A 17,984-nucleotide genomic window follows, 5' to 3' on the forward strand; every position below is an offset into this window, starting at 1 on the left:
AATATCAAATTCTATCCTGGACACAATCATATAGTACTAAAAAGGTGTGGGAATGCTATGAATGCCACACAGCACACGCCAGATTGTTTAAACTCTTCTCTTACTAAATCAGCTTCCTCGAGGTTGGGCGTTCTGTATCGTCTCCGCCAGTTCTCCCCCACACAGTTGCTATCCATATACAGGGGCCTTGTCCGCCCTCATATGGAGTATGTATCTCACGTGTGGGGGGGCTCCACTCACACAGCTCTTCTGGACAGAGTGGAGTCTAAGGCCCGTACCAAGAGTCACGAAGGTCTAGCGACGAAGATCGAAGGGAAGGACGGTGCGTACCTATAGTCACTAGCATTTTTGGAACGAAGGTCTGCGGGAGAGACGAAGGGAAGGCAAGGTCTACCCCGTGTCTTCCCTCAGACCTTCGAGGAAAAATATGTTTATTTTCCAAATTTGGCGTGGCAAATAGTTGCAGTTCAGTTAAAACAACCTGAGAAAATATTTTCCCTAATTGGAAAGTCGTATATTATACATGTAGTTGCAGCGAATATGTTTGTCTTGTTTACAACAACAGCACGCGCCTTCAAAGCACAGAGAAACCAGCCAGCAGGCGGGAACCTTCGTGGCTCACATTCTCCAACGATCTATGTTTTTTTCAAATTCTTTCTCATTTCAGTTAAGACATCTGGCTCTGCAAGTACAAACAAAGGGTATCTTAATAATTTACTGCATGTAAATAGCGATTAATTGAAAAAAACCATGAAATAATAAATAATAACTGGTTAATGCGATGCTAGGCTATTTCGAATATTAGGCTACCCATGTTATTTATACATGCAACATCAATATTCCTTATGTATAGACACTTGCAGAGTCGTATGTCACTTTATATCCCTTAATGAGACGAAATATGAGTATCTGAAAGGCTATAGATCGTTCGAATATGATCAAACAATACTGTTTGATATACAAGTTGTTTCTTCGTGTCCTTGTATGGTATATTATCGATGCAACATTTGTTTGCGGTTCATACACGATGGTTTGAGGATTTTTTGTATACACAAACATTCAAATGATCTTCACGCAATCGCAAACTCACAATGCGCGGGTGCCACATCTACGTTCACGAGTGGACAGACGGAATGAAACGGACAATATTATGGCTGTAATAGCACCATGGAGGTATTATACCTCCATGAATAGCACTGTGTTTGTATGTGTATGCGTGCATTAGATCTGGTAGGTGAAAAGAAGGTTGCAGTGTGTGTATGTGCATTTGCCTTCCCGAGCGACTTGTGGTAAGGATTGAAGGCACGGTCTGAGGCCCTGCCTACATTGTCGAAGGGACGGTACGCGGCTCGACCTTCACGACTCTTGGTACGGGCCTAAGGCTCTTCGTCTCATCAGCTCTCCTCCTCTTACTGATAGTCACTTACCTCTCAAATTCCACCGCCATGTTGCCTCCCTTTCTATCTTCTATCGATATTTTCACGCTGACTGCTCTTCTGAACTTGCTAACTGCATGCCTCCTCCCCTCATGCGGCCCCGCCGCACACGACTTTCTACTAAAGCCCATCCCTTTACTGTCCAAATCCCTTACGCACGAGTAAACCAGTATCTTTACTCTTTCATCCCTCACGCTGGTAATCTCTGGAACGATCTTTCTTCAACTGTATTTCCTCCTGCCTACGACCTGAACTCATTCAAGAGGAAGGTATCAGGACACCTCTTCTCACGTAATTGACTGCTCTTTCGGCCACCTCTTCGGATTCTTTACAGGAGCAGCGAGTGGCGGGCTTTTTTTATTGTCTCATTTTTTGTGTGCCCTTGTGCTGTCTCCTTTACTGTAAAAAAAAAAAAAAAAAAAAAAAAAAAAAAAAAGTTGAATTAGTATCTTATTTATGTAGCTAGTTTGGCTTTTTACTTTCATTTAATTGGAACTGAGTTAGATAAAAGTGTAGGATTTTCAGTGTTGAGTCGACAATACAAACTTAGCCGTAAAAAGTCATAAATGAAAAATGGGTTAAGATAAAAAATCAGCCACATTATTGTTACTAAATACATTTATTACATAAAAAAAAAAAAAACGACAACCAAAACCACCTACAACATGCCATGACTTAAGCCTTTATTAAGCACTGCGGTATAGAGGAGACACAATATTCCGCCGCCATGCAACAAACTACAACGAAACATACAAGCGACGCAACACGCAACACTCTCGGGGACGCTTTAGCAGCCCACACACGCAGAGGACTGGCATCACGACTTTGTGAGGATTGGCGTCAAGAGGCCAGTCCTCACAAAATCTTCACCATGTGTGGGCTCTTGATTCCAATCGTCAGATGGAATTATTCGGCCTCATGGAATTAAGGCTGGGTTCACACGAGACACTTTTAGTGGTCAGTGGCCTCCACAAAAAGTGGCCACCACAAAAAATGGTCGCCACGAAAAATGGTGAGTAGGTGCACCATACACACGAGCCACTCGGTGGCGGCCACTAATGAGGTTAATACGTGGCGTTATGGATCTTGTAGAGGCAGCAGCTGTCTGTGCTCTCTTGGCAAAAAGCGCTGAAGAAAGTACTGCCATGGTTTCACCCCATATATACTTAGTAACAGACTACTGCGTGTAGCATTCCACACATTATTTAGAGCTAAAAGAACACAATTTATTTTTTTACTTCAGGAGGTCATAGGATAGGTTTAATCATCTTATGACTGTAATTGTTCCACGTATAACACGGCAGGACATCAACATGACGAATTGTGTCCCAGTAGAAGAGACTTGCGGTAATTTTAATATAAGACTGAACATGAAGAATATTAAGTCACATTAGATGTAATTTATTGACATAATTCATCAGTCTTTGTGGTAACATAACATTTTCCCCTTTCTACTTCCGAGTAAATAAAACTACCACATTCAGTAATTAATCCATACCAGAATCAATTAATATGCAAAACTGTGAAACGAAATGAAACATTAGTTCTGAAAGCATATAAGAGCTTATCCATTATATCCTGAACACAAGGTATGCGTGAAGGTCATACTTATACATCATAATGAGTTAAAATTCAGGTGTTCAAGTGTCAAGACAAAGGGAAAGCGGCGGGTGGCAGGGTGGTGGCCACCAATAGTGGCTCGTGTGCACACTGCCATTTAAAACAACGGTATCTATCCCTGGCCAATGTGGCGTGGTCGGAAAATGGCTCCGCCCGCCACAACTCGCCACTGTTTTGTGGTGACCACAAAAAAATGTGCATGCACCCATAGAGATGTGTGTGTTCTATTTTGACCATTATTTTGTGGCGACCACTGACCACTATAAAGTGGCTCGTGTGAATCCAGCCTAAGCTGCCCACACACGCAGAGGACTGGCATCACAATTTTGTGAGGATTGGCGTCAAGTGGCCAGTCCTCTCAAAATCCTCACCGTGTGTGGGCTCTTGATTCCAATCGTCAGATGGAATTATTCGGCCTCATGGAATTACGTCTGGTTATAAATCCACGTGAGGCCGGGAAAGGATTGGCGTCATTGACGCCAATCGTCTGCGTGTAGGGGACGGCTCGCGCCAGTCGCTTGAGGCTTCATCATCATCAATGAAGGATGGCATCATTTGTGTTTCTATCTTGATTGAGACCTGAGATATAACATGCTCCTGGACTACCACGAGAAAGGCTAAAGGGGTTGAAAAAACAACGTGTGTGTGTGTGTGTGTGTGTGTGTGTGTGTGTGTGAGAGAGAGAGAGAGAGAGAGAGAGAGAGAGAGAGAGAGAGAGAGAGAGAGAGAGAGAGAGAGAGAGAGAGAGAGAGAGAGAGAGAGAGAGAGATTTACATAGATTTACATAGAAAATCAGACCACACAGACCCCATGGTCCAGACTAGGTGGTCTGTCCTTAAACCTAAGTGATTTTACATTAATCAGAAGGCTCCTAAACGTTGCATTTCTACTCTAGTTGATATTAAGTTGAAGGAAGTGACAGTCGAGCTTTTTTTTGAGGGAGTCAATCGTGTTACACTGGACCACTGATGGTGGAAGCTTATTCCATTCTCGCACTACAACGTTGGTGAAGAAAAATTTGGTGCAGTCTGAATTTACTTGTCTACATTTGAGTTTTACAACATTGTTCCTCGTGCGCAAAGTGTCATCGATCATAAACAATGTTGATCTGTCTACATTCGTGAAACCATTAAGTATTTTAAAACATTCGATCAGTTTTCCTCGGAGGCGACGTTTCTCAAGAGAGAACATGTTAAGGGTAGAAAGCCTTTCTTCGTAGGATTTGTTGCGCAAGGAAGGGATCATTTTCGTTGCCCGACGCTGAACACCTTCTAATTTAGCAATATCCTTTGCATGGTGGGGAGACCAAAACTGTACCGCATATTCCAAGTGGGGTCTGACTAAACTATTGTAGAGCGGGAGTATTATATCTTTATTCTTGAATAAAAAGTTTCTTTTAATGAAGCCCAACATTCTGTTCACTTTATTTGCTGCATCGATGCATTGCTGTGAGAATTTGAGGTTTGACGCGATTTTGATCCCCAAGTCCATGACGCATTGAACGCTTTTGAGTTTAACGCCGTGCATTTCGTAATCGAACTTCTTATTCCTCGTTCCAACTTGAAGGACCTGGCACTTGCTTACGTTAAAGGGCATCTCCCATCTATCCGACCAAGCTGAAATTTTGTGCAAATCCTCTCAGCACTAGGCTATAAATAGTTTCTTATGTAGCGACATAGCCCGCCATTATATTCCTTTATTGATGTTTATATATTGTACAGCACTGGTCATTTTAACACTGGATGCTGGACGATATAAATCCCAACAGTAAATATAACAATAGGCTATCTGATAAAATAAACTGAATATTGATCGCGTACTCCTGAATAAAATAGTTAAGGCGCATTTGTAAAGTAGGGAACAACGTACATTTACCTCTCTTACACCACACAGTCGTGGGCAGAGTAGTGATGTTATAATAAAGTACGCGGGATAGAAAACCCCTGCCTTGGTTATGCTCTCAGGAGAGGCACCCACTGCCATGAGAGAGAGAGAGAGAGAGAGAGAGAGAGAGAGAGAGAGAGAATTACATAGAAAATCAGACCACACAGACCCCATGGTCCAGACTAAGTGGTCTGTCCTTAAACCTAAGTGATTTTACATTAATCAGAAGGCTCCTAAACGTTGCTTTTCTACTCTAGTTAATATTAAGTTCAAGGAAGTGACGGTCGAGCTTGTTTTTAAAGGAGTCAATCGTGTTACACTGGACCACTGATGGTGGGAGCTTATTCCATTCTCGCAATACAACGTTGGTGAAGAAAAATTTGGTGCAGTCTGAATTTACTTGTCTACATTTGAGTTTTGTGCCATTGTTCCTCGTTCGCAAAGTGTCATCGATCATAAACAATTTTGTTCTGTCTACATTCGTGAAACCATTAAGTATTTTAAAACATTCGATCAGTTTTCCTCGGAGGCGACGTTTCTCAAGAGAGAACATGTTAAGGGTGGAAAACCTTTCTTCGTAGGATTTGTTGCGCAAGGAAGGGATCATTTTTGTTGCCGGACGCTGAACACCTTTAAATTTAGCGATGTCCTATGCATGGTGGGGAGACCAAAACTGTACCGCATATTCCAAGTGGCGTCTGACTAAACTATCGTAGAGCGGAAGTATTACATCTTTATTCTTGAATAAAAAGTTTCTTTTAATGAAGCCCAACATTCTGTTCACTTTATTTGCTGCATCGATGCATTGATGTGAGAATTTGAGGTTTGACGCGATTTTAATCCCCAGGTCCTTAACGCATTGAACGCTTGTGAGTTTAACGCCGCGTATTTCGTAATCGAACTTCTTATTTCTTGTTCCAACTTGAAGGACCTGGCACTTGTCTACGTTAAATGGCATCTCCCATTTATCCGACCAAGCTGAAATTTTGTGCAAATCCTCTTGGAGGCTTTGCCTGTCTTCGTCAGTGAGAACCGAGTTACAAATCTTTGTGTCGTCTGCATATTTACTAATGCGATTATTGAGTCCAACATCCACGTCGTTGATGTAAATAATGAAGAGCACTGGGCCAAGAACCGAGCCCTGAGGGACGCCACTAGTGACCGGCGCCCACTCTGAGTTAAATCCGTCAATCACAACACTCTGTTGTCTGTTCCTCAACCAATTCGCGATCCATTGGTTTACTTGACCGTCAATGCCTATTTGCTTTAATTTATAAAGTAATTTATGATGTGGGACTTTGTCAAATGCTTTCTGGAAATCAAGATAGACTACGTCCACTGATTTGGTTACGTCATAAATTGAGAAGAGGTCGTTATAAAAGGTCAGTAGGTTTGACAGGCAGGATCTTTTGTTAAGGAAGCCATGTTGTGAATCTCCAATTAATGAGTGGCTTTCGAGGTAACTCACAATTTTGTCTCTAATTATGCTCTCGAGTAGCTTACCTACAATTGAAGTTAGATTAATGGGTCGGTAGTTACCTGGTATTTTTTTGTCTCCTTTCTTAAAAATCGGTGTCACGTTAACCTTTTTCCAATCCGAAGGGACGATGCCTTGTCGCAAGGACATATTGAATACGGTAGTGAGGGAGGAGAGTATTTCACTCTTTGTTTCTTTAAGCAGTATAGGATATACTTTGAGCAAACTTCAAGGCAACAGTCGCCTGGTGTACACAGAGGCGTGTCGACATCTGCTAATCATCAGTTGCACATCATGGTTTTAAGTAAAAGACAGAGGAGTGCTCTACTGATAGGGCTAAGTGACGAATCTGAAGAAGAACGTTGTCATAAAAATCGTCGACTATGGACAAAACCGTAGCTAACAAAAAGAGGCAAGCTTTCTCATATGGTGTTGCTGGATGAACTGAGATAATAATCCTGATGATTTTAAAAACTACTTAAGGATGACTGATGATTCATTCAGATATTTGTTAACCCTGGTTTCCTCGGTGATAATGAAGAAAGATGTAGTAATGAGGAAATCCATATCAGCAGAGGAGAGGCTAGCTGCAACCCTGAGGTTTCTTGCAACAGGAAGATCTGAAGTTTTCAACAGGTATCTCTACACAAGCTCTTGGACTAATAATCCCAGACATGCCAAGCAATTTACAATGCTCTGAAAATAAACTTTATGAAGGCAGGTAAATTAGGGTAACGTCTTTGTATCATGTTTTTATTGGAAAACCAATGAAAGAATACATATCATACTTGTGAGCGTACTGTAATCATCTTCTTAGTAAAAAAAAAAAAAAAAATAAATAAATAAATAAAAATCGCCATCCTTGTCTTTGTAATTTATATTTGAAATCCAGCGAAAAAAACAGAAATAATGCTTGTCAGTCATATAATTATGTTAGTAAAAAAACAAAAAATTGCTGTTTATAAAAATTCCTTTGTAAGGGCAGACACATCAGTGGTATTAATTATACCATTAGAAATAATTATGTAATCCACTCGTTAAAACACGATCTCAATACATGACGATCACATGAAAATGACACATCTTACACGTCAGGTATGATAGAAAGTATTGAGCTGGAACTTTCCCCGATACTGTTATTACATTCATTCCCACTGGACACTCCAGATCTTGTAGAAATGGTATTCATTGCACCATTATATAATATTTCCATGATTTGTTTCTCAGCAAAGAGACATTGTGTTTCACTCATCTTTCTCAACTTTGCTGCTACAAATTTACCAAAACTATCATATTCGTCTTCCTCTTGATCTAAACACTTTTCTGTATTTTCCAAGAGCCTTTGTTTACGAACATCGACATCACTCTTTCTTTTACGAGAAACTGAAGTAGTAGGTTTCGTCGAGGCAGTGCCAGCATTCATGGGTGTCTCCAGTGAGTCCTGAACTCCTTCCACCTGTCTTTGACCGCCATCCACCTGCAATAAATAATATATATATATATATATATATATATATATATATATATATATATATATATATATTTTTTTTTTTTTTTTTTACAACAAAGGAGGCAGCTCAAGGGCACAAAAAAAGAAAACAATAATAAAAAAAAGCCCGCTACTCGCTGCTCCTAAAAAGAAACAAAAGAGGTGGCCGAAAGCAAGGTCAAATACGAAAGGAGAGATGTCCTGATACCCTCCTCTTGAAAGAGTTCAAGTCGTAGGCAGGAGGAAATACAGATGAAGGAAGATTGTTCCAGAGTTTACCAGCGTGAGGGATGAAAGAGTGAAGATGCTGGTTAACTCTTGCATAAGGGATTTGGACAGTATAGGGATGAGTATGAGTAGAAAGTCGAGTGCAGCGGGGCCGCGGGAGGGGGGAAGGCATGCAGTTAGCAAGTTCAGAAGAGCAGTCAGCGTGGAAATATCGATAGAAGATAGAAAGAGAGGCAACATTGCGGCGGAATTTAAGAGGTAGAAGACTATCAGTATGAGGAGGAGAGCTGATGAGACGAAGAGCCTTAGCCTCCACTCTGTCCAGAAGAGCTGTGTGAGTGGAGCCCCCCCACACATGAGATGCATACTCCATACGAGGGCGGACAAGGCCCCTGTATATGGACAGCAACTGTGCAGGGGAGAACAACTGGCGGAGACGGTACAGAACGCCCAGCCTCGAGGAAGCTGATTTAGTAAGAGACGAGATATGAAGTTTCCAGTTGAGATTTTGAGCAAAGGATAGACCGAGGATGTTTAGTGTTGAGGAAGGTGATAGCTGGGTGTTGTCAAAGAATAGGGGATAGTTGTTGGGAAGATTGTGTCGAGTGGATAGGTGGAGAAACTGCGTTTTTGAGGCGTTGAAGGACACCAGGTTCTTCTTGCCCCAATCGGAAATAATAGTAAGGTCTGAGGCTAGGCGTTCTGCAGCCTCCAGCCTTGAGTCGTTAAGTTCCTGTAGGGTGGGTCTTCTATTAAAAGAAGTTGAGTAATGCAGAGTGGAATCATCAGCGTAGGAATGGATAGGACAGTTCGTTTTGGAAAGAAGATCATCAATGAACAACAGAAAAAGAATGGGAGATAGGACAGAACCCTGTGGGACACCACTGTTAATAGATTTAGGGGAAGAACAGTGACCGTCTACCACGGCAGAAATAGAACGGTCAGAAAGGACACTGGAGATAAAGGTACAGAGAGAAGGATAGAAACCGTAGGAGGGTAGTTTGGAAAGCAAAGATTTGTGCCAGACCCTATCAAAAGCTTTTGATATGTCCCGCGCAATAGCAAAGGTTTCACCGAAACGGCTAAGAGAGGATGACCAAGAGTCACTTAAGAAGGCTAGATCACCAGTAGAACGCCCCTTGCGGAACCCATACTGGCGATCAGATAGAAGGTCAGAAGTGGAAAGGTGCTTTTGAATCTTCCGGTTAAGGATTGATTCAAAAGCTTTAGATAGACAAGAAAGTAAAGCTATAGGACGGTAGTTTGAGGGATTGGAGCGGTCACGCTTCTTAGGCACAGGCTGTATGAAGGCATACTTCCAGCAAGAAGGAAAGGTAGATGTTGACAGGCAGAGGCGAAAGAGTTTGACCAGGCAAGGTGAGAGCACGGAGGCACAGTTTTTAAGGACAATAGGAGGCACTCCATCAGGTCCATAAGCCTTCTGAGGATTGAGGCCAGAGAGGGCATAGAAAACATCATTTTGAAGAATCTTTATAACAGGCATAAAGGAGTCAGAGGGGGGACGAGTAGGAGGAATATGCCCAGAATCGTCCAGAGTGGAGTTTTTAGAAAAAGTTTGAGAGAAGAGTTCAACCTTAGAGATAGATGAGACGGCAGTGTTGCCGTCAGGACTGAGGAGTAGAGGGAAAGATGAAGAAATGAAGGTGGAGGAGATGTTTTTGGCTAGATGCCAGAAGTCATGGGAAGAGTTAGAGAAAGCAAGGATTTGGCATTTTCTATTAATGAAAGAAGTTTTGGTAAGTCGGAGAATAGATTTGGCACGATTTCGGGCAGAAATGTAAAGTTCATAATTAGCATTAGTTTGAAGGCTCTGGTACCTTTTGTGAGCTGCCTCTCTATCATTGACAGCACGAGAACAAGCGTGATTAAACCAAGGCTTTTTAGCGTGAGGAGTAGAGAAAGAACGAGGAATGTATGCCTCCATTCCAGAGACAATCACCTCTGTGATGCGCTGAGCACACACAGAGGGGTCTCTATCCTGGAAGCAATAATCATTCCACGGGAAATCGGAAAAGTACATCCTCAGGTCGTCCCACCGAGCTGAAGCAAAATGCCAGAAGCATCGCCTCTTCGGTGGGTCCAGAGGGTGTACAGGAGCGATAGGACAGGATGCAGAAATAAGATCGTGATCGGAGGAGCCCAACGGAGAGAACAGTTTGACAGAATAAGCAGAAGGGTTTGAGGTAAGGAAGAGGTCGAGAATGTTGGGCCGGTCTCCAAGACAGTCGGGAATACATGTAGGGTGCTGGACCAATTGCTCTAGGTCGTTGAGGATAGCAAAGTTATAGGCTTGTTCACCAGGATGGTCAGTGAAAGAGGATGAAAGCCAAAGCTGGTGGTGAACATTGAAATCTCCTAGGATGGAGATTTCAGCGAAGGGAGAGTGGGTCAAGATGTGCTCCACTTTAGAATTCAAATAGCCATAGAATTTTACATAGTCGGTAGAGTTAGGTGAGAGATAAACAGCACAGATGTATTTAGTAATAGAATGACAATGATATCTTAGCCAGATGGTAGAAAATTCAGAAGAGTCAAGGTTGTGGGCACGAGAGCAAGTGATGTCGTTGCGCACGTATGCGCAACATCCACCTTTGGATTGAAATTTAGGATAGAGATAGTAGGAGGGAACAGAGATTGCTGTCAGTAGCCTCAGAAACCTGTGTTTCGGTAAGGAAGAGAAGGTGAGGTTTAGAGGAGGAGAGATGATGTTCCACAGAATGAAAATTAGAGCGAAGACCGCGAATATTGCAGCAATTGAGAAGAAAGAGGTTCGAGGATATATATATATATATATATATATATATATATATATATATATATATATATATATATATATATATATATATATACACACACACACACACACACACACACACACACACACACACACACACACACACACACACACACACACATTATAGGTGCACATCAGGGTTGGAAAATCATGATTTTTTTCTAAAAAAAAAAAAAAAATAGTTTGATTTAAATCGGATGATTTTTATCTAAATCGATTTTTTTATTTGAATGAAATTTTTTTTTGCATTAAACCTTGTTTGTTTCCCCTGATTACAGTATTTCCCGCCATAAAAGACGCACCTTACTTACAATTATGACTGTGATACTGTATGTTGCTTTGTACCCTTCTGTGTGTTCAAAGTGTTCCACTGTTGGCTGAAGAGTTACAGTGCTCTTACCCCGAGCAGCTGTGACTTTGTAATGGTAAAACAAAAGGGTTTGTTGACTCACTGCGCAGTGTGCAGGCCCTAACTTTGGTCGAGCTACTGAGGAAACTAATCACACGGGAATACTACGTTTGGTTGGCAATCTTGGTCTTGATCTTCACTTTCAGGGACCGTGAACCTACTTTCAAGTAGAAATAGATGTTGGTTGATTAATTTCTGCCAATCATATTATGTTTTAATAGTTATTTTTATAATGAGAAACAAAAATGCGTTAACAATAAACACTTTAATCATCCACGGATATCCGTTCTTTCCAACATGTATCACAGAAAACGTCAGCTGACCGAGCCGCTGCACAGCAGAAATACCTCCAGACTAATCCGCCCCACAATCGCCGAAGTCACGTCAGGCAGCAAACCAATATTGTTCCACCAATCTTGTTCCCGAGTAATAGCCGCTTTAACCATCACCGCCAATGTGCCCAGCACACTGGTGACTGGTGGTGTTGTGTTTTGTGTTTCGTGTTCACGCCGCGCCTCGGCTCTCACGTGTGGCACGTTTTCTTCTTATGACCTGTATGGTCATGTCCTCCTCCTCTCTTCTCCTTATTCACACTTTCCTTTTCCATTGCATCACACTGTTCAGTATTTAAATCAATCCGTATTTGTACCTTTGCCGTATACCACACAGGGGTCACTTTTTGGAATTTTTTGAGTGAAAAGTGAGAGTTAAACGCCGCAAAGTACGGTGTATTTTATTCTGGGGACATCTGGGAACTATTGTGTCAAACGGAGGTGTTTTGGGTGTTGGTTTCGTACTAGTAACAATGACCCTTAGGCGTGCCAGAACCTAACCATCGGCGTATAAGACGCAGGCTGACATTTTTTTTTTTTCTTTCTTTTTTGAGTGCGTCTTATATGGCGGGAAATACGGTATTTGTTTCAGTGTTGTGAGTCCATATTCTTGTATTAAACTTGACCAATGTTAAGTGAAACCATAGTTAAATATACATAACCCACGATGAGTTTTTCACATAAAAATCATAAGTAGCCATAAAAATCATACGCTGGCAACTTGTCTATTTATATGTTGTCAAATTTGGATCATTAATAAGAAATTAGACTTAATCATGTTACTTTGCATTAAAAAAAAAGAATTAAGCTAATTAAACTACATAATTACATTAATTATTATCAACAAAAAGACCTTAATTTCTTTTTTATGCTTTTGAATATTTTTCTTGTAAGAGATGGCAATGATTCACTGGTGCCTGACCTGCTACAGGACCACTACAGGATCAGTACAGGACAAGCAGATTTGATACTTTTCCTGTACAACTGCTTCACATGTTCTTCCTTTTATATATATATATATATATATATATATATATATATATATATATATATATATATATATATATATATATATATATATATTAGAGATGTATCGGATGTCAATTTAGACATATATGAATGTATATGTTGCGGATGCAAATGTGAATGAAATATGATATCCTCGCGGATGCGGATGCGGATGGGATGTTTTACGTCAAACGTTCTCACCAAGAGGACCCCCCAAGAAAAGCCAATACGGACGCAGGAAGGAGTTCAGATATACTAGTGTGTGAGTAAGTGTGGAACTTTTTTTACAATAAAAGTTTATAAATCTATAACCAACTGATTGAACTGATACTATAAACACACATTTATTACTTAATATTTAAAGTTCAAGATGGGCAAGTTTCGTTTCAAAAAAAGTAGCTTATCTACCTTTTCTGGCAAAAAGATTTTGCTTGGCGTCATATATCTAGGAACGCTACTTGGTGGACAGAGAGATACTGGCAAGCACCTTTGCCAAATCAGGGGGGACTGTTCCTCTTCTAGAATAGTCGTCTGACGAAGCTCCCTCACACACTGGGCAAGTGATGATTTTACTTCAACAGGTTAGAAAACTACTGATGGGTATGTGCTGAAGAGTGTTTAAGGACTTTAACAAAAGTGCAATCACTTCAGCTGTGATGTGGACTAAGTTTTTTTTGATATCTTCATAAGGTAAGGTTGTTTACACACATTTATACATACATAACTCAGTACTTTATTTCTAGTGTTCTTCTTAGCATGTGTAGTGCTATATTCCATCTTGTGGGGGTATCATGCATAACAGAGAGTTTTTAGTGCCTGTCCTCTGTCCTGATCTTTTTCATTCATCTTGCATAGTTAGAGAAACAGAGCTTTTTCATATTTGCTCCAGCATCACAGAACACAGTACACATTTGCGAGATATGTCCCACTTCAGCATATCATCAAACATTTTGGAGCATTTACTCTGTATCTCCTGTATGTCGTTCTTCAGTGGTTCAGCACCTAGCACAAAGTCTGTTCTTTCTGGTAAACACACCTGCTGAGGTATCTGACCACACATCAGTTAAGAAAAAGTTTGTCTTGCTTCACTTTTCATCATTCTATGGGAGGCGGTGGCTGAATCGACAAATATTTCTTTTATTTTCTTGAAAACACCATACATATTTACCAAACTGAGGACCTAGCTGCCAGTGTACTGTGTGACTTACTTAGAATGCCAGTTTGCAACTTATGGATCACTTATCATTATTATAAATGTGCTTAGCAAATGAAAAAAAAAAAAACTTTATTCTTATATTAATGCTTCAATTTAATTCTAAAAATACAAAACAATAGCTAATATTACCCTCTCTCTGAAAAAATTTTTCATCGGCAACTCACTGTATCAGGGGAAGAAACAACAGGAGGAAAACATATTTTTTAATATTATTATTTGTATAATTATACTCATCTGTCGTTACTAAGTATCTAACATTCCACATTCACAGTTTGCAGTTTTAAATTCTAGACACATTACGTTGTGTAAGTTTGAAAGAGAGATTCCGTTTTACTAGATAATTAATTCATTAGACACACATATCAATAAATTTACTCCACATTTCTAAGCTCTGTCTGAACTCTAAAGTCTAAGCACACAGGCAGTACTCTACTACTCTGCTAGTCTAATAACGTGTCTATATATTACTCTATAATCTACAGGTTGTGCAATACAAAAACACATCACATCCACATCCTCTCTAGTAGAGTGCGATGATGATATATTTTCACACAAAATGCGGATGCGGAGGCGGAGGCAGATGTTCATATCCGATACATCTCTAATATATATATATATATATATATATATATATATATATATATATATATATATATATATATATATATATATATATATAGATATATATATAGATAGATAGATAGATAGATAGATAGATAAATAAATAGATATAGATAGATATATATATATATATATATATATATATATATATATATATATATATATATATATATATATATATATATATATATATATATATATACGGTGTATTATATAAAACAAGTGAAATGCCGCACTTCCTTTATGGAGTCTTTTTTATACATATAAGTATAAATGTGGTATCAGTTATGATTCTAACCAGTTAATTTAATATGAAAGGAGAAAATGAGATGATCATTGTGATTCTTGATGATGTATTTTCTTTAAATACTATGAAGCCAAAATATATATGCTCTGATTATCATGAGTCTCAGCAGTGTTATTTGTAGTTACTTAATTAGCCAAATTATAGCATGAGTCAAATAAATGTTTACTTACCACTTCCGTGTCTGTTTCTTGGGTGTCACTCCTTTCTTGATCCACGGGTATATTTGAAGTTGATTCCCTCGGTGTTTCTTGACCAGCAGTAAACAACAGCAGATCATAATACCATAACTTGGGCACATACACCTCATCAGCCCCTGATCTTTTGGAATCCCTGACTTTTTTAAGTTCTTTTCTAAATGAGCCGCGAAATGTACAAATTTTGGCTTTAACATATTCAATGTTGGCATTTTCATTCACTGTTTTGCACAACTCAACTAGCTGTTCATAAGCAGCTTGCCTTTTGTGTTTTTTTGAATACTCAGCACTACGCACTTTCCACAAGCATGGGAAGCTCCTGTACATTTCTATAAAGTCTCGAATAAAATCAGGGGACATATATTTCACGTTTAAAGACATTGTCACAACACAATGGCTTTCTGCAAACGTCCAAGTCTAGCTATGTACCCTTCCAGATCTTCACAACTGAACGAAAGTAGTGGACTGGCGGTGTGAGTCCATTTAATGCAGACGACTGGCGCGAGATCCCTCCACACACCCAGACGACTGGCGCCTTGATGTCTGTCTTCATGCCAATCCTTGACGATAATCGTCAGCGTGTGTGGGGTTTCATCTATGATACCAAGCTGGTCCAGGCTAGTCCACAAATGATTGTCCTCACAGAATCGTGAGGCCAGTCCTCTGCGTGTGTGGGCAGCTTAGCAGGATAGAAAACCCCTGCCTTGATTATGCTCCCAGGAGAGGCACCCACCGCCGAGAGAATGGGCGAGTGTGTGTGTGTGTGTGTTCGTGCGTCTGTTTGAGACAGCAGCGCATGCGTACAACGATGTCGCGTTTCCTCCTGATGTAGCACTTCCTGCTACACCTCCACACACGCAAACGACTGGCGCCTTGATGTCTGTCCTCATGCCAATCCTTAACGACAATCGTCAGCGTGTGTGGGGTTTCGTCTATGATGCCAAGCCTGAAGGCTAGTCCACAAATGATTATCCTCGTAGAATCGTGATGCCAGTCCTCTGCGTGTGTGGACAGCTTAAGGCTAGTCCACAAATGATTATTCTTACAAAATCATAATGACAGTCCTCTGCATGTGTGGGCTAACATAAACAAACAAGCTGCAAACAAGTTTTCCGAAGTCACACCAACGCGTGGCTTCGCTCTACACTGGCAGAAAATGGATTAGGATGTGGAAGGCAGACCATGGAAGAGGGGGTCAGACAGTGATCGAGCCGCATGTTTATCCCTCGCGCGGCAACGGCTGTCAAGAAAGGAAAAAAAAAATAGGGGGGGTAAAAAAAAATGCGATCCTGACTAGTTTTAAAGACATTTCTGCTGTCGTATCCCTACACACAAAAAAAAAAGGATGATAATAATGATGGACAACAAGAAGAGAAAGAACAATAATAGTGATACTAATACACCTTTAGCTTTGCCCTCATTTAAGACTAACAAATGCATATGCCTAAGGTCATCGAATCACTCCGTAATCAAGCCAGCAAATTAAGACAATAAACTAACGAGTTAATAAACATATATAACTCCCTGGCGGTAATCATGTAAAAATGCATGGAATGGCCGACAAATCACCAAGCAGACAGAGCAATAAGGTTGAGGAATATATGAGGTAGGGTTCTGACAACTGGGTATTTGTTATTTTGTTTACTTACGTTTCGCCTGTGGCGCCGGTGTGGTGTCATGAGACATCCTAGGCTTGTGAGGCATCCCATCAAGGCCATCTAGAGGTCTCCAGATGGCCTTGATCCCATCCTGACTACATACATAAATTTGAAACGGTACCGTGTCTTTTGTCGACTGCTTGTCGGGATCTGTCCCACCTAAGTTTATTTGTATTATTATAGAAGCAAATGATGACGTATGTATGTACATAACTAGGATATCAACAATCACTCTTCTTCTTCTCGTGACCTGTTCCGCTTTGCATCGCTTTTTAGGTCGTCCTTGGTACTTTTTTACACTTAGATGCTTCACTTAGTTACTCTGTGATAGTGAAGATTGGGTTGCACGATGCGAAGTTCAGAATGGGATGTCTTACGATACGGGATGACAGATGACACCACACCGGTAGACTATCTTGCATGGTGGGACCTGGTGGTCTGCCCCAGCCAGTTAGGGCGCAGGCAAGTGTTTAAAATGGCGCCATCTTGCGTTAAAAAAAAAAGCTAACGAGAGAGAGAGAGAGAGAGATTCATTATCAACCACAACGTTACTTTTTAAGAGTGTGTGTTCTGATATTTAGTAACATGACTATTTTTCGTCTAAATATGTGAGACAAGTCGGAGCTGCCACCATGCACGTCATCACTCATTCACATGCCCGTACCGACACACCATAAACACAACGAAAGCCTAGCTATGCAAGTCAGGCCACCACACAACCACTCAACCAAATAACTGTAATTAATATTGAGTAGGTGAAGCGATGTTGAGCACGAGGATTGGCGAAACGTGTAGCCTACGTAGCCTATATAAACAAAAGTAATAGAAGTAATCATAATACTACAAGAACAACAAATACAAAAATAATAATGATAACAATAATAATAATAAGGTATAAACTATTACTCACCTCTTTCAGTCGCCTCTAAAAACATAACACTACGCAGAAACCTCTTTACCAATACAGAATCAATCAGCTGAAAACAAAAAGTATATAAAACAAATAATGGAGACGGTGGCTGAGTCGTTAGCGTGCGAGCGTGGTGAGCCTTGGGTGTGCCCGAGGACAAGGCGTGGACCAAGGTCTAAAGAAAGGGGCCTTTCTTTAGACCTTGGCGTGGACTAGGTTGAGTCCCCAGCGAAATACGATGATTTTTCAAGTCATCGCCGACTGGCGGATGATTACCCACATGCTGTCCGGATATTCAATCAACCTTAACTTCAGCGACTTTTGGCAAGAGGAGCACCGGGACAGCATGGGCAAAGTAACTCATACATCACAACAGCCAC

General features: G+C 40.6%; 1 protein-coding gene across 1 annotated transcript; it reads right to left on the bottom strand.

Annotated features, from left to right (window-relative positions):
- Positions 1–7,213: 7,213 nt before the first annotated feature.
- Positions 7,214–15,773, bottom strand: LOC127003243 (uncharacterized). Its single transcript, XM_050869645.1, has 2 exons — positions 15,013–15,773; positions 7,214–7,894 (listed from the first exon to the last, which is right to left on the bottom strand). The coding sequence occupies exons 1-2, from the start codon at positions 15,415–15,417 to the stop codon at positions 7,502–7,504; spliced, it is 798 nt and encodes a 265-aa protein (XP_050725602.1). The 5' UTR covers positions 15,418–15,773; the 3' UTR covers positions 7,214–7,501.
- Positions 15,774–17,984: the final 2,211 nt, after the last annotated feature.

This window comes from Eriocheir sinensis, chromosome 25 (assembly GCF_024679095.1).
Source record: "Eriocheir sinensis breed Jianghai 21 chromosome 25, ASM2467909v1, whole genome shotgun sequence".
In the NCBI taxonomy this organism is placed as follows: Eukaryota; Metazoa; Arthropoda; class Malacostraca; order Decapoda; family Varunidae; genus Eriocheir; species Eriocheir sinensis.

What these genes read in the sequence shown, in the direction of transcription:
- LOC127003243 (XM_050869645.1), bottom strand. Translation starts at nt 15,417, where the DNA reads ATGTCTTTAAACGTGAAATATATGTCCCCTGATTTTATTCGAGACTTT. An exon ending in AAGAAACAGACACGGAAGTG is followed by an intron (nt 7,895 to 15,012) that starts GTAAGTAAACAT and finishes TATTTATTGCAG; the next exon opens with GTGGATGGCGGTCAAAGACA.